Source organism: Myxine glutinosa, unplaced genomic scaffold (genome assembly GCF_964187855.1).
Source record: "Myxine glutinosa unplaced genomic scaffold, kmMyxGlut1.1 SCAFFOLD_1846, whole genome shotgun sequence".
Taxonomy (NCBI): domain Eukaryota; kingdom Metazoa; phylum Chordata; class Myxini; order Myxiniformes; family Myxinidae; genus Myxine; species Myxine glutinosa.
Window position 1 is genome coordinate 13,299 of NW_027617941.1, and position 25,336 is coordinate 38,634.

At 45.6% G+C, this 25,336-nt stretch overlaps 1 protein-coding gene across 1 annotated transcript; it reads left to right on the forward strand.

The window, feature by feature from the left end:
• RFK (riboflavin kinase) lies at positions 1–25,015 on the forward strand. The gene is made up of 5 exons (XM_078769266.1): positions 1–123; positions 12,544–12,656; positions 15,249–15,400; positions 17,965–18,067; positions 24,454–25,015. The coding sequence occupies exons 2-5, from the start codon at positions 12,575–12,577 to the stop codon at positions 24,600–24,602; spliced, it is 486 nt and encodes a 161-aa protein (XP_078625392.1). The 5' UTR covers positions 1–123; positions 12,544–12,574; the 3' UTR covers positions 24,603–25,015.
• The last annotated feature ends 321 nt before the right edge of the window (positions 25,016–25,336 follow it).

A 25,336-nucleotide genomic window follows, 5' to 3' on the forward strand; every position in this document is an offset into this window, starting at 1 on the left:
CCTAATTACATTGATTACCTAATTTTAAATCACCTGATCTGTGTTGTGCGAAGTTTGTCAGGTGTGGCCATCTGGTTAGTGAAGACTCGAGCAAAGCTTCCCTTGGCCGACCCCACAAGAAAGGTGGGATAATAGTATCTCGTAAAGAAGAAGAATATGAAGGGTTTAATATCTGACTGTTGACAATAGGTCAACTATATGTTGTGGAAAAGGGCTTTAATTAACATTACTTGGTGATGTAAAAGTACAGTAGGGCTTTGCCCCAAGGAAGGGGCCATCTTGGTACATTTTTACCTACTTGGTGGATATTTAGTTGCCGCATGCACATTGGTCCGGAAGCTCGGTCAGGTTTGGAAACTCATATTCAGGCCTTCAACTTGTCTTCGAATATATATTAATAGTGTACATTATGAAAAGCAACTCGCGTGGATCGGCGTGCCTCACGCACCTCACTACACGTCGCTGCATAGGCATCTTTTTTCTGGGAGTGAGGGTTGGCCAAATATATTTTGTGCTCTAACTGAATATATACTGTAAGTCAGAACCCAACATGTACATCATGAATGTGTTTCTTAGGTTAGCCTTATATAAAGAACATGTTGGAATTTGATAGTCAACACAAATTTATCAATAACTGGAGAAAGTCGAACTTGCCAGCCTTGCAGAGCAGACATGCCCCCAACACACCACTTCCCTATGCCCCCAACACACCACTTCCCTATGCCCCCAACACACCACTTCCCTTGGACTTCCAGTTGCGTTTTTACATCAAATATTTTCTTTTGCCCATATCTCTGTATCTTGATTGATCAAGTCGTAATAACAAAAAAAATAGCACTGATGAATACATGCTAGATACGAATGTGTTTCTTAGGTTAGCTTGATATATATAAAAAACAGCGGAATTTATCAAAGAAAAGTTTAAGAAGAAGAAGACGTATTGGTCACAAATATACATACATAACCATATACCTTTGCTCCATTACAATAAGATACCATTGCCTTCTCTGTCGTAATTATTATTATTATTTTTGTTGCTGAAAATGCTTTACAATAGGAAATACTGTTTTCTCCTCAAATGGCCCAAAAACACATGAAAATATGAACACGATGATTTCATTGCCAGTCAATACATGGAGTAGCTTGAGCGATACTAATATAAAAAATTTAAAAAACCACCTTTAGAGGCCATGGTTTGCCTTTTTCGGGAACCGTGGTTGTTGTTGTTTTTTGGTCCCCTTTTTGAAGCAATGTTTTACGGCCGGATGCCCTTCCTGACGCCAACCCTTTTTGCCGCCTTTAACGACAAACAGGGAATTACCAGTGAACTGGTACTCAATTAGCCGACCTTGGAAGGATGACAGGCTGAGTCAACTCCCCTGGCGTTAATTCAGCGATCGACCGGGATTCGAACCCAGGATCCTAGGATCCTAAGCCGGCACCCTAGCCGCTAGCCCAACACCAGGGTTGAGCGATACTAATACTGTACTATAAACACACCTTTGGTTATCTCTAAGCCACTGGGATTTCTTTGGGCTATAGGTTAAATGTCTCAACTTCCTCCCTCTTCCCCTCTCTTGGCAGTACAGTTTGTGTTTATTGTTGGGACATACCAATGGCAGTAACCATCATCATGTTTCATTGGCCGTTGGAACTCTTCGTGCCATTCTCTCTTGGTTTAAATTGGGCACAATCATTTCAAATTTTAGCCAGGGCACCGAAAGGCACCGTGGTATCTTTAATACTCCAGTAAGACAGTTTATAGTCATAACATATTCCTTTAAATTTTAACTTTGATTAAAGACATGAACGGCACTCTGTCGAGAGCATACCTCCACCAGGCTGAACGATTTACGTTTTGTATAGACTGATAGGCCGGATCTGGATCCGACATGAACCAAAATCGAATCTGCTTGTTCTTGTCACCTACCCCACTCATCCATCTATTACTTTGAGATATCTTGCTGTATATCGTTTTTGGCCCCATCTCTCATTGGTGAAGAATCACCTTGAAAATTAAAAAAAATTCTTGTATTCGGATCCGGATCTTCACCAAAATCGAGTCGATTCGCCCTTGTCACACATCCAACCTGTCACACATCCAATTCGACAATGTTGTCCGAATGCATCCACATCTTTTTGAGATATCCTGTTCATAGATAGACAGACAGACAAGGGTGAAAACATAATCTCCATCCACCTTTAGTGGCAGAGGTAATGAATACGTCACCTCAAAACTATGACTCTGCATCATCTGGGCTAAAAAGTATGCAGTGTAGTTTTCCTATACTGGATGTCTTATTATTGCCCTTTCTCGTAAATCAAATGTCTACTTTCTCATTTCATTGTTCCTTTCACCATATTCCTCCTTTCCCTGAAATATCCATTCGCTGGTGTGGGCATTAAACTAGTTTTCCATTTACTGTTAATCCTGCAGATATGCCACTTCCGAATTTTTCTCTGTAATTCCATCTTCCGCAACACTCATTCCAAATTGTAATCGCAAGAAATACCTGTTTCCTACCTGAGCAGAAATGGGTTGTGGGGGCAACATGCACACCCTGAGTACAACGACAATGTTTCGACTCATTTAGTCCCACAAACAAGCAAAACGTATGTTTTGTTGCATTCCCCTAACATGTATGATTAATATAGTTTTTGTTACAGTATACATAGAATACGGGACTTTCAAAATGACGTATGATTGCTTTTGAGGCCTTTCGCGCATTCATTGTGTGCGTTTTTAGCTTCTCTTTTAGCGACTTACTTCTGCTATCCAGGACTCTTTATCCCCAATCCCCATGCTTTTTGAAGAAAAACAAAAAAACAGGGGGTTATTGCAATCAGCTGTCTCATGCTATCTCCTCCTGAAAGGTTCAAGGGCAGAATTTCGCCAAACTTGGTAGTTATGATCAGCACATGGCAAGAAGGTGCAAGAGCAGTATCATTCTTGGCACTGCCTCCTGGAGCAGGTCAAAAGGTCAAATACCAAGAAATGCAATTATGGGCACATTTTAAAACATTTTTCAATGAGATTTTGTATATGCAATTGTTACATATTTATGTGAATGTATGTGAATTACCATTCAGGTCTTTGCTTATCAATGTGTAGTAGATTAAGGGTTGTTGTGGTTGGAGGGTCAGGAGCCCTTCTGAAAAAGAGACTGGAAACGGAAGAGGAAAAGACACGAGGAAGAAAAGCGACGGGGATTCTTCTTCCTCGCCCCGCTCCGACGAAAGGTGGGATCGATCTTGCGCCGCGTGGAAAAGCGGCGTTCCCAAGCCCGTCTGGCGAGAGGAGTTACCGGGACGTGTACCTACCCGGTGGAGACGTCAAGTTGCCGTGGGGCCGTGCACCGACCCAGCGTCTGGCACCGTTCGCGGCACCGTCTGCAAAGACGCGTACGGGTCGCACGTTGGGGCCTAACACGCGTTGCAAGCGGCGTGGGGCTTTTGCTTGCTTTACCGTACCCGCTTCGCGTGGCCACGAGGGGGCTGCAGTCGTGGTTCCCGGTGCGATACATGCCCGGTGGAAACACGTCCACCCGGGGTTCGTTCACCCGCCCGAGTGCGGCGACGCCGACCATCATCTTGGTCAGGAGGGGCCCAGAGACATTGTGAGGGACAGAGACCAAAACGGGGTCGTGAGTACAAAAGGGGACACACAGATATAAGATGGCCATCTTAATCATCTAGGGGATTGATTGTGGATTGTGAATTGTTGATGGTGGATTGCTCGGGGAAAATATCCTTGATTGTAGCATTGAAATTGTATGGTATCATTACCCTTGAAATATATCATTGAAACTCAGTTTTCTCTTGGGTGGAATTCATATGGATTGCGTGGCGAACGCGCATATGTGATACAACTTTCTGGCGAAGTTCCTCTCACGGTCCGGGGGTCACCGAGACCAGGTAGTCACCGAGGGGACCACGTAACAGAATTGGGGGCTCGTCCAAATTACGATTTGCGGATTCGCAATTGGGTCTACGTCCGGGATCTAAAATTGTATAAAATAAAAAAATAATATTTTTATTAATTAAAATTTATTAATTAAGTATTAATTGGTAAATTTTTGGGGTAAAGTATTGGGTGAAGGTTAACAGGTGTTAACGATAGGCACCATGGCGTTTGTGGCACAGAACTTTGCGGTAACACCGAGTGAGGCACAGTTCCGAGCGTTACTAAAGTCGGACCTCTTGAAATTGGCCAAACATTTTAACTTGGAGGTCCGAACTAATTTGAGGAAGGCAGAGTTGCAGGCCACGGTGATACAATCTATGGTGGGATTAGGAACATGGGACGAGTTAGCTTGGGAGTGGCTACCCGAAGAACCAGAAGATGTTGAGCTCCGGAAACTGGAGTTGCAATTACGGAGCCAGGAACGGATCAAAGAAGAAGAAAGGAAAGCAGAAGTGAGGAGAGAAGAGAAACAAGCAGAGGAAAGGAGAGTGGAACGAGAACTCCAGGAAAGGTTAAAAGAAGAAGAAAGGAAAGCAGAAAAGGAAAGAGCAGAAGAAGAAAGGAAAGCAGAAGAGAGGAGATAAGAGAAACAAGCAGAGGAAAGGAGAGTGGAACGAGAACTCCAGGAAAGGTTAAAAGAAGAAGAAAGGAAAGCAGAAGAGAGGAGAGAAGAGAAACAAGCAGAGGAAAGGAGAGTGGAACGAGAACTCCAGGAAAGGTTAGCAGAAGAAGAAAGGAAAGCAGAAAAGGAAAGAGCAGAAGAAGAAAGGAGAGTGGAACGAGAACTCCAGGAAAGGTTAGAAAGGATGAAAACAGAGGAAAGGAAAGCAGAAGCAGAGGAGAGGAGAGCTGCAAGGGAACTCGAAGCAGAGGAGAGAAAAGCGGAAAGGGAATTGAAGGAACGTGACATGGCGCTTCAGCAAGAAATTAAATTCAAGGAGCTGGAGTTAATGAGAGAACGGGGAGAGGCACCACCCTTGCTGACGGGGTCGACACCTAACCAGAAAACCTGGGATGTGGGCAGACATGTGAGGCTGGTTCCACCGTTCAGTGAAAAGGAAGTCGCGAAATTTTTTTCACACTTTGAGAAAGTGGCTCGACAATTAAACTGGCCGGAGGAGGCCTGGACCATACTCGTGCAAAGTGTGCTGGTGGGAAAAGCTCAAGAGATTTATTCGGCGCTACCAATGGACCAATGTGCAGATTATGAGGTACTGAAGAAGCACATCCTCAAAGCCTATGAGTTGGTTCCGGAAGCTTACAGGCAAAAAATTCAGGAATGCCAGGAAGAGGGAGAGTGAGACCCATGTGGAGTTTGCCAGAGTGAAAGAAAACATGTTTGATCGGTGGTGTGAGTCAAAAGGAGTCGGGAAAGACTTCGAAACATTGCGTGACTTGATCCTGGTGGAGGAATTTCAGCAGTGTGTCCATGAGGACATCAAAGTGTACCTGCAGGAAAAGAAAGTACCAAAGTTGTGGGACGCAGCCACCATGGCAGATGAGTATGCCTTAACCCACCGAATAGGGGTCCACGAACCTAACTCCTCGCCTAGATCTCCGCAGGGGAGGTGGGGAACAGCAGGTGCGGAGAACGACAATACATGGCGGCGGCCTCGAGAGGATTATGGGGACAACGCGGATACCCCACCTGTTCGAAATCAGAGGGATGCGGGCCCAAGACAAACTTATATTTCGGGGGGCCCGAGGCAGACCACGAGTTTTTCCTCCGGGCCTACTTGCGCTTTTTGCAAGAAACCTGGACACTTGATGTCCAGTTGTTACCGCATGAAAAGGGAAGACCCAGAGCGGAGTCCGACTATTACGACTCCAAATGCAATGGCCATTGTGAGAAATCGCCATCAAAAGGGTTACCAACCATTTATTTCAGAGGGGTTTGTGTCACTGGATGGAGCCTCGACTAACCGGAGACCGGTTAGGATATTGAGGGACACAGGAGCACATCAATCTTTAATGCTTGAAGGCATTTTGCCATGGTCCGAGGAGACGGCAACGGGGGATAGTGTTCGTTTACAGGGGATCGGGGGCGGTGTTAGTGCTCCACTTCATGTCATCCATTTGGAGTCCGATTTGGTGTCAGGACCGGTCACCGTCGGTTTACAAGCCACACTTTCTGTAGAGGGTGTATCTGTGGTTATCGGGAATGATTTGGCCGGGGGTCAAGTTTATGGTAACCTGAGGGTTGGTAAAGAGCCCAGCAGGGAAAATAACACCACACCAGCTCGGGATGGCGACAAAAGTACCAAGTTATTTGTAGGGGGACTGAACTTCAAAACAGAGGAAGAAGTTCTGACCTCTGTCTTCAACAGATATGGGCCGCTGGTGGAAGTGCGGTTGGTAAGAGACAGGGAAACGCAACAGTCAAGAGGGTTCGGCTTTGTCACGTTTGCAAGCCCAAAAGACGCCAGAGAGGCAGAGAAGAATTGGAATGGCAAGGATTTGGAGGGTCGGACCATAACAGTAGGGAAGGCATTTCGTAGGCGTCGAGAGGTCTACAGGAGTACAACTGGGCGGTAGTTTTGGTGGTGGCCGCAATCAATATTATTATGGAGGCTCCTTGAGTTACGGCAGCTCCCGAAGGAAGGATGGTCAAAGTAGTGGCCGAGAAGGAGACCGCTATATTTGGGACTACAGGGACAAGCGGTCCCCCCATAATTATTAGGGAAGTTCTGAAAAGCTGAAGCACTGAAGGCGGCGGAGCCGCCGAGCCAAGATTCCTACATGGATTAACCGTGAACGCCCCGTTCCTAAAGGCGTCCATGTAGTGAACTTTCATGCACGGACTAACCGTGAACTCCACGTTCCTCAAGGCGTCCCTGTAGAGAACTTTCCTGCACGGACTAACCGTGAACACGTTCCTAAAGGCATCCATGTAGTGAATACTCGGCTTGGCCTCCCGGAAAAAGTGCTATCGAGTTGCTTAACTTTGGATCTTTGATCAACCCCTTAACCTTCATTCACAAGAAACTGACAGTCAAAGTCAGAGGGTCATGAGATGGGGTTTGGCTTGGTAGGAGTCCAACGGGAAATTGAACATGTAAAGGGCAGGGACAATGCCGTTGCTGGTGCTTTGTCCAGAGTGAATTACCTTTGAAAATCTCTGGGGGTTTTGTGAAATTTTGTTGCTTTATTTTTGAGTTGTGATAATTGTTGCCCAGGGGAACTGATGATTTGGGGGTTGAGTTACCTGGTTTGTTTATCCAAGTTGGCCGGCAAAGAAAGTTTTCGCTGGGTTCAAACTTTCTTTCTTGAAGGGGGGGAGTGTTACATATTTATGTGAATGTATGTGAATTACCATTCAGGTTTTTGCTTATCAATGTGTAGTAGATTAAGGGTTGTTGTGGTTGGAGGGTCAGGAGCCCTTCTGAAAAAGAGACCGGAAACGGAAGAGGAAAAGACACGAGGAAGAAAAGCGACGGGGATTCTTCTTCCTCGCCCCGCTCCGACGAAAGGTGGGATCGATCTTGCGCCGCGTGGAAAAGCGGCGTTCCCAAGCCCGTCTGGCGAGAGGAGTTACCGGGACGTGTACCTACCCGGTGGAGACGTCAAGTTGCCGTGGGGCTGTGCACCGACCCAGCGTCTGGCACCGTTCGCGGCACCGTCTGCAAAGACGCGTACGGGTCGCACGTTGGGGCCTAACACGCGTTGCAAGCGGCGTGGGGCTTTTGCTTGCTTTACCGTACCCGCTTCGCGTGGCCACGAGGGGGCTGCAGTCATGGTTCCCGGTGCGATACATGCCCGGTGGAAACACGTCCACCCGGGGTTCGTTCACCCGCCCGAGTGCGGCGACGCCGACCATCATCTTGGTCAGGAGGGGCCCAGAGACATTGTGAGGGACAGAGACCAAAAGGGGGTCGTGAGTACAAAAGGGGACACACAGATATAAGATGGCCATCTTAATCATCTAGGGGATTGATTGTGGATTGTGAATTGTTGATGGTGGATTGCTCGGGGAAAATATCCTTGATTGTAGCATTGAAATTGTATGGTATCATTACCCTTGAAATATATCATTGAAACTCAGTTTTCTCTTGGGTGGAATTCATATGGATTGCGTGGCGAACGCGCATATGTGATACAACTTTCTGGCGAAGTTCCTCTCACGGTCCGGGGGTCACCGAGACCAGGTAGTCACCGAGGGTACCACGTAACAGAATCAACATTGGGGATGCATGAAATATGTAATGATTTTTTTTGATTTGACCCCCAGTTCATGCCCCAGAGGGTGAGGACCTCAGGTCATAGGGGTCAAAACGGGGGAAAAAAATTAACTATTTTATATTGGGTCATTCCTGGTGGAACGTTTTTCCATCGTTCAACCTTCCAATCCGTTAGGTCGGAAGCGTGAGGATCTGTGGGGGCACACCATCAGCTTCTCTCTCATTTAACCTGCTGTTGCTATAGCAAAATCAGTAATTCAGATAGTCTTTTAAACATATTGTCGTGTTCTCGTGGATTAAGATCCTCCAAGGTAACGGGTAGCCGATCCGAGCTTTACACTCCAAGGCGATCAGTCAACTATGGCAGTGTTAATACGCGCGGGGGAGGAGGCAGCGAAGAGTAGCGAAGCTCTTACCTGCACGGATTCCACTGGACGTCTTCAAACCACGATGATCAACCCAAACCGACACGGATTTCGAATGCAACAATAAAAAGGTTTAATAAAAGAAATGCCAGGAAACAAAGAAAATGCACGGTAACCTAAGATTCCTAATCGAGGGACCCTCCATACGGACTGGTATACAACACAAAGGGAAAAATAACTGGAAAATAATTATAAATGTGTTTGTGTGATGCATTTTCTCAGTGCTCAGCTTTGAGCGGCTCTTGAACCCCATCGGTCCTCAAACGGGTGCCCATGTCCATGTGTGAGAAACAGGCCCCGGCACGCAGCTCGTTCACTCCAGCCACCGAGCACGAAGCGAGCAGGCCGCGCTCGTCTTCGTCTGCTTCACAAAGCATCGCGGTCTCTCAGCGCATCCAGTTGCTGCACGGCCAACACCAACGAGCCAGTGAAAGGACAATGCGGCCGCTCGAACCGATCACCCGGACCAAGCAAAGAAAATGAAATGCGCAGATGCGTCCACCCGTCACTGAAGCCAGGACCAAAGAGTATAACTTCGACTGCTCGTGATGACTGCACCAACGCAAGAGGAAGAAAGGAAATGCCGACTGCATGCGATCAATGTCCCTGGCGCAAGAGAGCAAAATGCCGAGAGTCAAGTCTTTTGTTCCCAGGGCTCTTGCGACGTACGCGCGTGCTCCAATCAGCGAGTTAGCATCTCTGAAGGTTCTCATTATGTTGAAACTGACGAGTGGGATTTTAGAGAAACTATTGGAGACAAAATTAGTGATGGAAATGCTTTCAGGCGCTCCAATCAGCGAGTCCATCTCCTCGCTCTATGGCCGTCCTGACCAATCGTTCCTCGGGGTGTAGCCTCATGACCACTTGCCAGCCTTTGTGATGACCCGGTCGGTGGTCTCATTGGCGGTGCTCAATGTCTTGGTTCCGGTTACTGTTATTTTGTGTTTATTTTAGGTGTGGAGTTTCTAGCGGGTGTGGTGTGTGTTGTAACGAACACAGGAAAAAAAAAACCCCACAGAGGCGATTTACATACATGGGATTTACCCTTAATCCCTAACTAATTAACATAACCCCACCCCTCGTCATGGGGACGAAGATACACTCTTACACGACATCCGGTCTAATGGGTCCCTACTTAGGGACGGGGGTTTTTCTTCTTCATCTCGAGATTCGGGGCACACTATCCTGTACAATCCTACCTGGCCCTAAGGTAATCCATTGCCTACCCCCTCACAAACGTAACAATATTCTTCAGCATTTAAATGAGCGAATGGCAATTTCAGAAAGGTTATCCACTACTGTTCTGTTCCTTGATGCAAACCAGACTCACAAAAATATATTGACACCCCTCTACAACATGATTAAAGGGGAACCCAAAAGCAAAAAAAAAATTCTCCTGAAAACCATTGAAAATCATTAATCATGGTCTAATTTGAAGGGAAAAAATTCTGAAATTTCTTTACCAATCACAGTGTTGAAAGAAGCCCTAAAGTGTTGATTTTTTTTTTTTCCCCGGTGATGTCCCACGAAGAACACACCCGCCTTGATCCAAATGGCGGTTTACATAGAGAAACAGTGCATACCGAGCTCGGATTCTGAGACTGAATCCATCGTCATTAGCATCTCTCAAGGTTCTCATTTGTTGAAATTGATGAGTGGGATTTTAGAGAAACTATTGGAGACAAGATTAGTGATGGAGACAAAATTGGTGATGGAAACGCTTTCAGGAGAATTATGGAGACGTATCCTTTTGAGCCTTTGAGCCTGGTGTTGGCTTAGCGGCTAGGGTGCCAGCTTATGATCATAGGATCCTGGGTTCGAATCCCGGTCGATCGCTGAATTAACGCCAGGGGGGTTGACTCAGCCTGTCATCCTTCCGAGGTCGGCAAATTTTTTTCTTTTTGTTTTTTTGTATACAAGATCGAGGCTCGTGAAAGAGCGAAGCGTGAAAGTAATTCCCTGTTTGTCGTAAAAGGCGACAAACAGGGTTGGCGGCAGGAAGGGCATCCGGCCGTAAAACATTGTTTCAAAAAGGGGACCAACAACCACGGTGCCCGAAAAAGGCCAACCCCCGCTTTGCGGGGAAAAATGGCCTCTAAAGGTGTTTTTTTTTTTTTTTTGAGCCTTATGCGAGCGATTCAGACGAACATGGTGACAATGGAGGTGTTTAATGAAGATTAAAACACTGGTCGCACGTATTACTCCCGACGATCAGTTTTATTGCTCCAGAAGAAATACGGCATGGATGCGACACAGCATGGACGATTGGACGTGAAGGGCGGGCTCGGCTACGACATGGACACGAACCAAGCACACTCAGACGCTGCCGACAAAATTGTCAACGGATGCTTTGTCCCACCGTCACAGGCTGAAAGGTGTCCTGTATGTTACAGGATCGTCCCTGTATGTTATAGAACGCCATTTGTGTCTATGGCCATGTCCGTGCCGTGACCCACTGTCATGTACGTGCCTTGACCTACCATTGTGTCCTTGCTGTGTCGATGTCTCGCCCCAGTGGAGAGGGAGATAGGAGGTGGTGGGGAGGTGAGATTGGTTGCTGGCAGGCCAACACAGGTGTTTGTTTCACCGCTCAAATCACCCATGTCTATGTGATGGTAGCTAAGTAGGAGAGATGATCTTACAGTTTTGAGCAATGGCTGTTTCTTCTGCTTAATCGTGGGGATTGCATGCTCTATCAATTGTGGTGGACAACCATAAGATCTATAGCTATCTCTGTTGTTTCATAACAGTGCTCTGTAAAATGTTCTGAGTGCAAAAGGGAACATTTTGTAGATCAGATCCACACTCAGACAAACCAAACAAATCTCATCAAATTTCTGGCAAATCCAGGGTCTTTCGTCCATTGGTGTCGCCTGAATCCATCTCGGTTTGTATTACTACAACCACCAATGATGCATTGACCAGGCATATTTGTGGAAAATCAAAAATTATTCGCCATTTGAGATCGTACTTGATATGTAACCCGTAGATAATACGAAAATGTCAGTTGACTTCCAGATGTGATGTTACAGCTAAGCGAGAAGAGGATTTTGACTTTTAATTGTGAAATTACCTACTTTATGAAACACAAATCGGAGAAAGACACATTATATCTATTTTCTAGGGTATCAAGGGATAGATTAGAGTTGAGGTGGTCTGAGCATTTGGGTTCCTCTTTATTGGAGTAAATATCGATTTTAAAAGTAAATTTTGCACTTTCCATGTGCATTCACAAGCCACAGATATGTCCTTCCCATTGGTGTTCAGAAGCATGCAAACCAGATACTGTGTCTCCCTCCAACTATTTCATTGTGCAGAGGCCCACGCCGTCTTTCTCTCGGGTACTTGTTGAAGTATTTTCCGCTTCTGTTAGGAGCTTTGTGAGCCATTTTCGGTAACAATCCTTATCGCACACGCATGATAGAAGTTTGCATGCCCGGGAGATCATTGTTTCCATGGATTTCTGTGCAGGTGCACTGAGTATTCTGCGGTGGATTACGTCATTTTGAAAGTCCTATATTGGCGTATTTTAGAATTATTTTTACAACTTCCGGGAGTTTTTTTTTTTTTTTTTTTTTTTTTTTGACGATAACCTCAAGTTTTCACATTATTGTGTCCAGTGGTGCAGTGGTGTATTTGCAGGAATGATAATTGACCCACTTATGATGATTCCCTACTTTGACATAAAGTAAAAACCTAAAAACCTACTATGTTGGAGGTGGCCATCCTGGCTAAGGAAAACACACCCCAACAACAGCTACCAAATTTCAACTCATTCCATCCAGCAGTTTAGGAGTTGAATGTATATAGTCTAACAATGAATTGAATGAATGAATGTATACAGCGGCAACAAAAGTCTAACAAACACACAAGCTGAATGTATATAGTTTGACTACCATTTATTTCTGCTAATTTCATGGTTATACATACATGTATGCCTTCATTTTAATGCTCTCAAACCTATATCTTCCTGCAGGGTTTGGCGAAGCACTGATCAACAGCGTGTCATGAGCCAGCTTCTGTATAGATTTCATGGGATCGTGGTTAAGGGATTTGGCCGCGGCAGCAAACAGCTGGGAATCCCTACCGGTAAACCCTTCTTCATTGCTTCCTTTCTGCTTGGAATTCACGCTAACTTTGCTGCTCTTTCATATTTGCCAATCCACTTTTGCAAGGAGATGAATCAGTGGCTCACGCTATTTCTTACATCGTGCCTTTTGTAGTTTCTCGTACTTTTAATTTTAACATTAAAAAAAAACCTTCCATTCTTATTTTGTTTTTACCTGCAATGTGTTGCAGGTCTACAAATGTCCTGCGTGGTTGTTGTTGTGGTTCTTGTTGGGGGTAGATTTTTGAAATGTGCACCCATTGGTCAGACAGCTGTTGAACCCCACCCACTATGCTGATTATTTACCCCGAAAAATCTAATGAATGTCAAATAAAAATTATTAGTAAGGTTTCATCAAGTCTGTCAGCATATACGGCACATGGCCCCCTAAACAATATGGCGTTACGTAATTTTTGAACAGTTCCATATTTGGGTTAAACAATCCGTGACTGTTTGACAAATTGTCTCGTTCTGATAAAACCGTGGTGGAGGCTGTCATGGATGAGAGGTATCGAGTTAACCTTTTAATAGAGCATTTAATGTATGTTTCCCAATCACGTTTTTCATCTTTTAAGAGTGCTTTAAATTCACATTTCCCAAACGGGCTGTTGCCAGATTTTGCTGTTCATCTTTTAAGAGTGTTTTAACTGCACATTTCATAATTGGGCCCTTACCAGATTTTGGCACAGGTTGTGACCACAGTGTAGTCATTCTTGTTATGAGGTGTATGTTTGCACTGAGCATATTGTTATGTCGGGAGGGGTAGAGGAATATCTAGAGCCAGATAGATCTGTGTAGGTCGAATGCATAGTGGGATGTCGCGATAGTTATAACCCACTATGTACCTTTAAGTTGGTATGTGTAGGCATATGCTGGGATAATTGCGTATGTATTTCCTGTACGGGGACAGGAAGTGCTAAGTAGTCAGGGCGATAAGGGTAACTTTGTGTGTTTTCCCACCCCTGTGGTCATCCAATGTCCCTTTTGGCACCACACCTAGACAGTAGGAATTCATGCCCCTAGCGCACCCACATTAATTAATTCCCATCCCTTTCACATCAATGAAACAACACCCACCAAAACGGGCAGGCTGAGACACGCCCTGCCGAGACACGATGAGAAGGGGGCGGATCTTTTGACGTCATGGGGGAGGGCGAACGAATGGACGTCACGAGAGGGCGGGACGGGGGACGTGAGGGAAGTGACGACAAAAGGAGAAGAAGAGGAGTTCGGAGTTGGACACGAGGCAGAGCAGACGCCATTTGGGAGAGCTGAGAGAATTCAGTCGAGATAGAGTGCACTGGACATTTTTCCCTCTCGTTCCTTCCTGCCTTCGTTCCCTCCATCTTCCCTGCGATCGGATCGCGTGCCTGCGTGGGCGGCTGTTGTGCCGAGGTTCGCCCCGTTGGTGGCCGCATTCGTGGCCTCGTGCGTACCATTGCCAACCACTCACGATCTCCAAAGCGCCGAGCAGAGACGACAGCCCCAGGAACCGTGGTCCTTCGGACAGGGTGAGCAATTGAGAGTTGCGGTGCGAGAGGACCGGGGCCGGCGAGCGAGTCACATCGGGGAGACCCCTCCCGCCCACGTGTCAGGGCCTAGCTGTCCGAGGCCTGCACTATCTCCACGCCACGCTCCCGAGCAAGCAAAGCGAAGAACGCACCACACACACCCACCCTCTTTGTTCATTTTGTCGTCTGCCCTGTGGTTTGTTTAATAAGTCTGTCGAGTGGGAGTACTCCATATAGGGGGTTTAGAACATCATACTCATAGCGCGGCATTTCTTTGTTCTCGGAACCGGTAATAAATCCTTGTATTATTTTGCTGTATATACTTGAACGCAGTTTTCCGTGTGATTTATTTAATTTGCAGCAGCATTGGAGACGCCCCGAGAACAGGTAAGACTGCAGGGCTCTTGTGCCGCCCCCCTCCATCCCATGCACTTTGTTGTAGCTTTTTGTTTTTGGAGTCCGCCATTGAGTTTTCGCCTCAGCGGCTAAGGCCTTCGCGATCGGCTTCCGTGACCGCCTGATTTTTATCAGAAGCGGCCGCACGACAATATTATTAAGCACATTACTCCAAGTAGTCAAATTGTTCATGTGGCCACTGGCCATACTTTTGCTTGCTCAATTTCACTTCCTGGGGATACCTGGTCATTCTTGTCTGTGTCTGTCTTTCCACATGAGGCAGCAAGATGTGCTGAAGTGGCACAGTGATGTATGATAGAGCTCCGCGAGATGGACCTACTCTTGAGTTGCTGGCTCATTCAAGCATTATGTGACATCGACTTTGGATTACGGTTAACTAGAGTTATTTCTAAAACCAACATATACAGAAACGTTCCAGTATCAGGTATATATGATAATGTAGCATATGTCAATATCAGGTATATATGATAACGTATTGGCCCTCACCCTCTGCCTCCTCTTTTGCTTCTTCTTCTTCTTCTTCCACCCCTCCCTCCCTCTTAATATTCTCATCACCAAGTGACAATGCATTGCCCGGCAACGCCCTGGTATCTTTGCCAGTATACTAATAAAAGTGATTTGCACTTTTATCTCCCTGTTCTCCAGCAAACCTGCCAGAAAGTGTGGTTGATCAGCTGCCCGAGGGATTCCCAACTGGAATATACCATGGTTGGGCAAATGTAGGTGGTGGGGATGTGCACAAGATGGTCATGAGTGTCGGCTGGAACCCTTTCTACAACAACACCAAGAAATCAATGGTTGGTGAATTTGTATGACCAAAGCCACATTTTATAACCTTATGAAATGAATGAGCCGCTTTACACAGATTGCAGACAAATACACTGCCCATAGTACAGTGAGAGATCGCATTCAATGATGTTCATTATCGTATTTGGAAAAGTCAATTGTGGCTTGCAATGAGAAGCTATTTATATGGCCTCACAGATTACACCTTTCAAAAAGTATCCGACCTTTATTTTTCGTGCGTAAAAAAAAAGAAGCTAGGGAGGCGTTGATTGGTGCACGTATGTAGGCGATCCTAATGCGCACGCGTGAATTTTTTCCCACCTGCAGAAGCTGTCATTCGACGGCAGACCGCCGATGAGTGAGGACATGTAAGTGAGCGCCGTCGGATTTTCGTTTTTGACAAAATGACAGAAAAACTTGAACAACGCTACTGCATCAAATTTTGTGTAAAGCTTGGCGATTCCCAAGTGGAAACGATCCGCAAGATTCAACACCGTTCATTCCATTATGAAGGAGGATTTGGGCTTCAGGAGAATCTCAGCGAAGTTCGTACCAAAGCTGCTAACGATTGAGCAGAAGCAACTCCGTTTGGAGATCGCACAGGACATGCTGGAGACTGTGAACAGCGATCCCAGCTTCCTCAACACAGTGATCACTGGCGATGAGTCCTGGGTTTATGGGTACGACCCAGAAACTAGAGTCCCTGTATATAGAGAGTTGTGTCAACTCAAATTTGGACGCCATTTTGTGTCTAAGTGTGTCGGATTAGATATACATGTACATTCGCGATATGGGGTGATATATTATAAACCTGCTAAAAAAAAATTTACTACACATATTTAGTCTTATTATTACATACAGGTGATATTTGTTTTGTCAAAAACTCAGCTATTGCCGTGAAAAAGAGCTGTGTGGTGATATTAAAAGTGGTATGGCAATGCATATTACAAGCCAACACGACATATAAGAGCTAACATTATAAGTAAGACAAACCAATGCTGTCGTTCTCTGAATTTTAATAACTTTTAGAAAGGAGTGTGGGCATATCCAATATTTTTTAAAGGGTGCCGAGAGCAATTCCGGTGTAGGACTTCCAGCCGACATATAGTCTAACACACTTAAAACAAATTCTGTACGTGGTATTGCCATATTTCTATAGTGTACAACTTTAGTTTTATCGACATTTATATTCAATTTCCATTGTAATGATTTAACAAGCTGCAAGTCAGCTTCTGTCTCTGACATAAGGAAAACGTCATCGGCATCTAGTAAGATTGAAACGTTCATTTATTACTACACCCTTGCCCAGAACTCTGATGGATATTGCCTGATCGATTAATATGTTTCATAGCTGGCGACTTAATTAACACTTAATTTTCGACTGCGCCAAGCCGTAATTAAACAGAGAAAAAACTTTAAAAAATACCTGCAGTGTGCACGGTTCGTCTAGTCGAACAGATATGGAAAAGCACAGATAAGACGTCGTATTCACCATAACTTGTTTAATTTCACCAGGAACACGATGAGGCCAACACAGTAAACATTCAGTACAAAACTTGGTTCATACATTCAGTACAGAACATGATTCATACATTCAGACCGTAAGAAAACTCTGCCCGTAATACAACACTCTGACCAGACCAACACTTCATCCCACTACGTTCACCTCCTCCCAAATTTGTCTTCTGACTTTATCACTTGGAAATCTATACATCTTATATTTCCCAGATTGGTTTGAACAACCAAAAGCAGAACAACCAGTCATTTTGTTTGGCAATAAACAACATTCCCGTACGAAGCTGACGTTCACGCACGGTGAAGTTAGACACAAAATGGCGCCACGAAATCACGTGACCAGAAATCTCGGGTCAGCACATGGCGCAACTCTCTTTATACAGGGACTCTACCAGAAACCAAGTTGCAGTTTTGATGCAAGTTTGATGAAACACAAAATTTGATGCAGTAGCGTTGTTCAAGTTTTTCCATCATTTTGTCAAAAACGAAAATCCGACGGCGCTCACTTACATGTCCTCACTCATCGGCGGTCTGCCGTCGAATGACAGCTTCTGCAGGTGGGAAGAAATTCACGCGTGCGCATTAGGATCACCTACATACGTGCACCAATCAACGCCTCGCTAGCTTCTTTTTTTTTTTTACGCACGAAAAATAAAGGTCGGATACTTTTTGAACACACTACGTAGTCCTCCCTCTCCCTCCTGATCCTTTAATCCAGCAACTTACCTGGATACTTGATAATTTTTAATCATGTAAATTTGAGCAGCCAAAGCACTTACTACTGTGTATATTGAGACTGAAAAACATGCCATCTTCTGATATAATGTCAAAAATGGTGAAGGTAAAAAGACAAAATGCGAGGGTAAATGCTTTAAAAGTGAAATAAATCAACTTTGGGTGTCATAGCCTTGATATAATAAATTTTAGACACACACGAATATTTAAAAACATTTAGAAGAGGTGCCAGGGGGCTTTACGTTTTCTTTAATCCCAACCAAATGTGACAGTTTCCAGAAATGACCATACCAAGCGGTCGTTCACTTTATCACATCTTTTTCAGGAAGTGCACATCATCCACAAGTTTGATGAAGATTTCTATGGTCAAGATATAAGGGCTGTTGTCCTGGAATATATCCGTGCTGAACGGGGGTTCAACTCTGTTGGTAAGCATATACTGATGTATTACTTTAAAAGCTCAACTGTATAAAGAGAGGGCCTCTGTGCAGAGCATGAATTAATTTAATTACTAGCAGAAGTACCCGGCATTGCCGGGCGGGGGAGGGGAGGGGAGGGGAACGGGGGGGAGGGGAGGGGAACGGGGGGGGAGGGGAGGGGAACGGGGGGGAGAGGAGGAGGGGGGGTGAGGAGAGGAGGGGGGGAGAAGAGGGGGGGGAGGAGAGAAGAGGGGGAGGAGAGAAGAGGGGGGAGGGGAGGAGAAGGGGGAGGGGAGGAGAAGGGGGGAGGGGAGGAGAGGGAGGGGGAGGTGAGGAGAGGGAGGGTGATGGGGGAGGGGGGAGAGGGGAGGGGGGAGGGGAAAAGAGAGGGGAGGGGAGGGGAGAGGGGAGGGGGGAGGGGAAAAGAGAGGGGAGGGGAGAAGATGGGGGAGGGGGAGGGGAGAGGGGAGGGGGGAGGGGAAAAGAGAGGGGAGGGGAGAAGATGGGGGGAGGGGGAGGGGAGAAGATGGGGGAGGGGGAGGGGAGAAGATGGGGGAGGGGGAGGGGAGGAGATGGGGGGAGGGGAGGAGATGGGGGAGGGGAGGAGATGGGGGAGGGAGGAGGGGGGAGAGGGGGGGAGGGGAGAAGAGGGGGGGGGAAGTACCCGGAATTCCATGTATAAACGTGAGGGAGAAGAGGATGGAGGAGGAGGGGGAGGGGAGGGGGGAGGAGGAGGGGGGAGGAGGAGGGGGAGGGGGGAGGAGGAGGGGGGAGGAGGAGGGGGAGGGGGGAGGAGGAGGGGGAGGGGAGGGGGGAGGAGGACGGGGAGGGGAGGGAGGAGGGGGAGGGGGGGAGGGAGGAGGGGAGGGGGAGGGGAGGGGAGGGGGAGGGGAGAAGAGGGGGGGGAAGTACCCGGCATTTCCGGGCAGAGGAGGGGAACGGGGGGGAGGGGAGGAGAGGGGGGGAGGGGAGAAGAGGGGGGGAGGGGAGAAGAGGGGGGGAGGGGAGAAGAGGGGGGGGAGGGGAGGAGAGGGGGGGAGGGGGAGAAGAGGGGGGGGGGAGTCCCCGGCATTCCATGTATAAACATGATGAAGGAGGAGAGGGGGAGGGGAGAAGAGGGGGGAGGGAGAGGGGGAGGGGAGGAGAGGGGGGGGAGGGGGGAGGAGAGGGGGGGAGGGGGGAGGAGAGGAGAGGAGGGGAGGGGGGGAGGGGCGTGCGAATCGTCGAATCGGCGCGCTGCTCTGCCACCGATTCAGAATCCGTGTATAATATTCCTCGCTGAAAAGAAATATGGATCTAAAGATGACAGAAAAAAAAACCTATGTGGTGTGAATGGCAATGTTCCTTGCTGAAATGTGAAAAACGCAATCGCGCGGCAAGGAACATCACGTGATCGCTCTGAGCGATCGATTGCAACTCTGCGTCGTGTCGTGGGCGTGGCCAACGTGGCCTCATACCACCAGGTGATTGGCTAACTCGAGCTCGAGAGAGCCATAATGCGCTACGTTATGGCAAAAAATATGGATCTAAAGATGAAAGGGAAAAAAACCTATGTGGTGTGAATGGCAATGTTCCTCGCTCAAATGTGAAAAAACGGAATCGCTTTTCGCTCTGAAATACGTGCGAACGCGTCACTGAGTTAATGGCGGCAAGGAACATCACGTGATCGCTCTGAGCGAATCAGCGCGCGCTGCTCTGTCATTCCGGTCATAATATTCCTCACTGAAATGCGCTGAGGTACAAATATGGTTTTAAAATATTATGAAATAAATTTTTAGGTCGACCATGTTCTTCCCAGGCTCAATGGCCATGTTTGTGCCAAATATCAAGTACGTCAGCCTCTCCGTTTAGGAGTCTACCGGTAACATTACACACACACACACACACACACACACACACACACACACACACACACACACACACTGTGTTTTATATATACTAGGGCATGCCCGTACTATATATATATCTAAAATTATATCCCCCCCCTCTATTTACATGAAATGGTTTGGTCCAAAGCGAACGGCTTGCGAGTACGGTGACAATCCCCCCCTCTATTTACATGAAATGGTTTGGTCCAAAGCGAACGGCTTGCGAGTACGGTGACAATCCCCCCCCCCCCCCCCCTCTATTTACATGAAATGGTTTGGTCCAAAGCGAACGGCTTGCGGAGTTTGGTAAAGAAATCGCCATAGCGTGCACAAACGCGCAGGAAAGCGAAAGAATCGCAAATTAGTTTTAATTAGTTTTAAAACATAGTTTAACGCCAACATACCGCCAACATAGTTTGCCAACGTGAAATAAATGAATACGCTCTCAAATGTGTCGTCCGAGGCAGAGTCTGTTCGCCACGTTCGGCACACGTGATAGCTCGCTGCTCTCTGATTGGTTGAATCGTTTTTTGGACATAGCTCGGTAACTACTTGTCCGATTAATATGAAACCTTGAAAAGGCACATCCTCGGGTCCCCAGCAATATACCTGGCAAGTTTAAAGTATATCGGACCCGTGGTTGTCGAGAAACAGCGGTCACAGACAAACAAACATACACACAGAGATTACTGGAATTATAGATAGATAGATGACATTTTACCATTTTTATCCTGTCATTTGAGGTTGGAAAGGCAGCCTCGAAGTAAGGCTACTTGCCTCTGAACTTTCTAGCCTTGGTTCAAATCTTGTCACAACCATAAACCGTCATTCTCGTGTTTTGCAAGCGAAGTAATTCATCAATGTGTGCACCGTCCGTTGGAAGGATGTTAAGTTTGGGATCCATCGCTTAGCATTACCTGGTGGGATGTTCAAAAGCCGTGGTCTTTCTTCTTAGAGTATAGTCAGGTTCACTATGTCAATAAATTATATTTCGTTCAAAATCATGGTAGATTAGCAAACCTATACATTTTTGGAAAGGTTATAGCATAAGGAAACTAAAAATCAATGTTTACATTTGGAGAGATACCTGTATGGCGGCCATTTTGGATTTTCAAAATGGCCACTGTAAAATACATATTTTGTTCTATGTCTGCCTCTAATTACCCTAAAAACTTTTTAAAATATACTAAACCTATATTTTCAGGGACAAGGAATCCAATGAAAGTATCAAATTTGTGCTATGGGGAATGGTAAGACACGAATCGAAGGTTTTGAATTGCAAAATACTGTCTTTATATTCGCGATAAGTTGCATAATCAAATACATGTTATCATTTTGTACAGGCAGTTAATAACATCAAAATGTGTCACAATAATTCATATCACCAAACATACACAGGCAGTCAGCAAAATCATATATACACATGCAGTCAGTATAACTTCACATCTACACAGGCAGTCGATGACAAAATATACACAGGCAGTCAATGGCATCAAACATACACGATTACAGAATATGCCATTTAGAGTTCGTCATCACTGTCCTGTGTGTCGTATCCGACAATATAGTCCGCATCGTTTTCACAGTCCGTTCCACACAAGCAAAGGTCGGTCAAATTGATTGGCAAATCGAATTGGTCGAATGGTCGATCGAATCGAATTCGATGAATCGAATCGAATCGAATCGATCGAATTGGTCGAATGCTCGAATGGTCGATCGAAGCGATTGGTCGAATGGTCGAATTGGTCGAATGGAATTGGTCGATTGGTCGAATTGGTCGAATTGGCAAATGTAAACATTGATTTTCAGATTTTCCATGTAATAACGTTTCCAAAAATGTATAGGTTTGCTAATCTACCATGATTTTGAACGAAAAAACATAGTGAACCTGACTAGTAGGTGAGTATACACTATGCACCAGCACCCTGAACATAGAGGATGAGAAAAAAGTTGAAGATGATGGGAAACAACAATTTTTATCATTCACGACAATCTATCAGCTGTGCATTGTTTAACAGTAAATAATCAATGGAAATGTTACCTTTTAATATCGTTACGGATGCAGGGTTTGGGTTTCACCATGAGGGGAGACTCCTCAGGGTCCACTCAACCTTCAGTCTTGAGGCAACCAGGACGGATACTTCCACGATCCAGCGGGTTGATAAATCAATCGCGAATGCCAATTGGTCAACCGAATCTCCCAGGGTCCTCCGTCTAATTACCCGAGGGTGACGTGACTTTCTAATTGGGTTTCGCTCCCTCGATGTGAACTGATCTTTATCTTGTGTTAATTAGGTGCGGCCTAGCGAAACTGCCAATACACTCAGGCTAATGTGGAGCCAGTCGGTGAGGAGAAAAAACGTCCCGGCTAATGACTGGTACAGTCTATGCTACACCATTGAAGGAAAATACATGCACAGGCAGATTGGAAATATGTGTATTGGGAGTAATTCTTTACAGGGGAGTGAGGAAAGGTATGTGGTCCATTTAACAATCAGGGTTTAATCACAAGGTACAGCAGGGCAAAGACAGTTATTTGTGTAGTGTGGCATAAGACAAAGCAATAGGGGTGATATGTGCTGTGATATTTATTGATATTGATACAAAAGCAAATGTGCTGTGATATTTACTAAGCAGAGGAGACACAGTGCAAATTATAAATTCTTGCAAACAAAACATTGGCACAAACACAGAATCGCACCCGAAAGGGTTTCGATAGCTCAGAAAGAGAACGATATAGCAGAGTGAGGCTGGTGCGACGTCCATCTCACTGTGTGATGGATGATGAGCCCTTTGCTTCCCCCACACTATGGGAGAGGTAATAGGGAAAGAATACTGATAATGCCCTTTTATCTGTCGACGGGGTCAGGGGTCATGTCCCGCCCCTTCCAGGCATGGCTGCAAGGGTCATGGGTCACGCGCCGCCCTCGAGTCCTGTCGCGGTGCTTCCATTGGCCCACACGAGCCTCCTTCTGAAGTCATCCGCGCCGCGAGTCTGTTGGCCTTGTAACACCTTCAGTGTTCCGAGGACTGGGCCACTGCTTGGAGCTCTCCACTAAACTTTGAGCAGACTTGTATTGCCACGCGAACATCTGACCAGATCCCAGATAGCTTGGTAGACAAGCAGTGGGTCGGCACCGTTGAAAGACAATCGTAGGGAAGTTGGCGCATATTTGTGCTTAGCAGCAGCGAGACCTTTGTTGGTCACCGTAAGTGTGTGCCAATGTCATGATGCCCTGTAACGTGCGTGCTGTTGGTAGCAGCCCGAAGGTGCAGGCAAGTTCCCGGATCGTTGCGATGGTTGACTGGTGGATGTCTAGTGGTGGTTGGTGTATTGTGGTGCAAAAATGGCCGGTAGTTTGGTAGCGGTTAGTTCTGGTTGAGGCGGCTGGTTGTGGTGGCGGTACAGTGTTAAAGTTGCGCGCATATTTGTATGAGGTTTTGACGCTAATACAAGTCGGCAAATGAGGTCTATTGGTTGTGCTACACGGCTCTTCCATCACAGCAGCTCGATGATCATAGCACTTCTCTTTAAAGATGATGAAAGAGAAAAGAGAGGAAATCCCTAGCGAATCCCATACAACGGATATTTTCCTATAGTTTGACTCAACGCAGCTATATACTGTCATCCTGGTGTAGAGTGATTCATCAATGTATGTGCCTCAAATGGGCGTCCCATCTACCCGAATTAATTGGTGGACGTTTAAAGATCTCAGTGTCCTTCGTGAAGAGTAGGTGAGTTATGGTCGCCACCACTTCCAAATTCCTGCTGTAACTACTTAGTTGAGCATCAAGGTCTGGCCAGCCATTTTGTGAAAGACTTGGGCCAAAAAACTCCCCTGGCCAACCCTACAATAACGTGGGCATAATCGTGGCCGTAAAAGAAGAAGATTAACGGGGCGTAGGGATTATTTACAGAAGTAGTGGTGACTGGGTGTAATGACAGAAGAGTAAACAAAAAGATGAGGAGGAAGAAGAAGAGATAATTAATTTGAATGTACTATAGCTGGTTGATGTTTTTCTAAAGGTGAATGTGGGAGGTGTTTGATGGAGATCCACAGGAGGGAGAGTGGGAAGAAAGGGGGAGGAGGTACAAAATTCAAGGGATGCTCTCAATCATCTGGCAAAGCCAGGTACCTTTGCATGTGGTAAAGTGCTTCTTCAGATAAAGTGCATCTTCTTTTTTTTTTTGTATCTGTAATTTCTTTTTTTATTTATAACAATGGAAAGCAGTTTTTGAGCAAATGTGATTAAAATAAAGGGTGACAGCTTCATTTTCACAGGTGAATGCAGATAAATGTGCTGCTGTTTATCTCATCATTTTTATTTTCCAATGTAGTGTTGTCTGACGTGGGTGTCGGAGTTGTGGACTTCTACATTTTCCACAATGATTGTCGAAATTTTGATATGGTTGGATGGCTATTATGCTTCAGTCGATTGGGGGTTTTATTTATTTGGTTTATAGCTATCCTCGTACATGCTTGACATGAAGTTGCATCTCAAGTTTTGTTTTTGTTCCCGTTATAGATGAGCTCATCACAGCTATACAATCTGACATCTCCATGGCGACAGAACGGCTAGACCAGGAGCAGCTCGCAATCTATAAACACGACCCCTTTCTGAAACAAACCACCACCAACTCCTATCGAGGATCAAACTTCCCACCGGAATCCTAACCATGTAAAATCTTCTTGCTTGTATAAATTCATCAAATATGAGATTAATTTTCAAAAAATGTTGATTATATTATAAAATAAGAAAAGGTACAAAATGTCATGGTAATTTTTTGCAGTATGCACGTGCAGGCTTTGTTCATCATGAAATATATGAACACAGCATACATCTATGGCCTGTATTTAGTTAAAGGTGAAAACTAACGTCCTACAGATGTGATTTTCAAGTCTAGTGTTGTGAGTCAATAGTACAGATGCAATACGAAGGAAATGTGGATACTATTCAATAACAGGCAGAAAAAAAAGAAAATGTCATCTAATCAATCAAAAGTAAGCATTGCTTTGTTGCAGATGGTTTTATTTTTGTCTGATACTACCTGTTCATTAAAGAAATACAACCACGTGTCATGATTACACATCTTTGCTTACTCTGGTTTGTTTAAATCCCCAAAACAGGTAAAAAGCATTGAAATCTGCTCTCAATATAATTATATATATATAAATAATTTTAGATTTTTAACTCCTTGCAAAAAAATAATTAAACTACCAATGTTGTCTTCAGTCGAAGTCAAAAAATATTTCATTGAAACTGATCTTGCCCCAAGGGACTAGACCTGGTTATGCCGGAGATTAACGCTGCAAGAGGCTGAGAGGACAGCAATACTGCGCGACCGCGGTTAATTGTGGCATGGTGGTATTGCTATTAATTAATTTAGTCCGTGCACCCAAGATTATTG

Excerpts from the sequence above, each read along its gene's own strand:
- RFK (XM_078769266.1), top strand. The coding sequence starts at position 12,575 with ATGAGCCAGCTTCTGTATAGATTTCATGGGATCGTGGTTAAGGGATTT. Across the intron at positions 12,657-15,248 it reads ACAGCTGGGAATCCCTACCG|CAAACCTGCCAGAAAGTGTG; the intron begins GTAAACCCTTCT and ends CCTGTTCTCCAG. Across the intron at positions 15,401-17,964 it reads ACAACACCAAGAAATCAATG|GAAGTGCACATCATCCACAA; the intron begins GTTGGTGAATTT and ends CATCTTTTTCAG.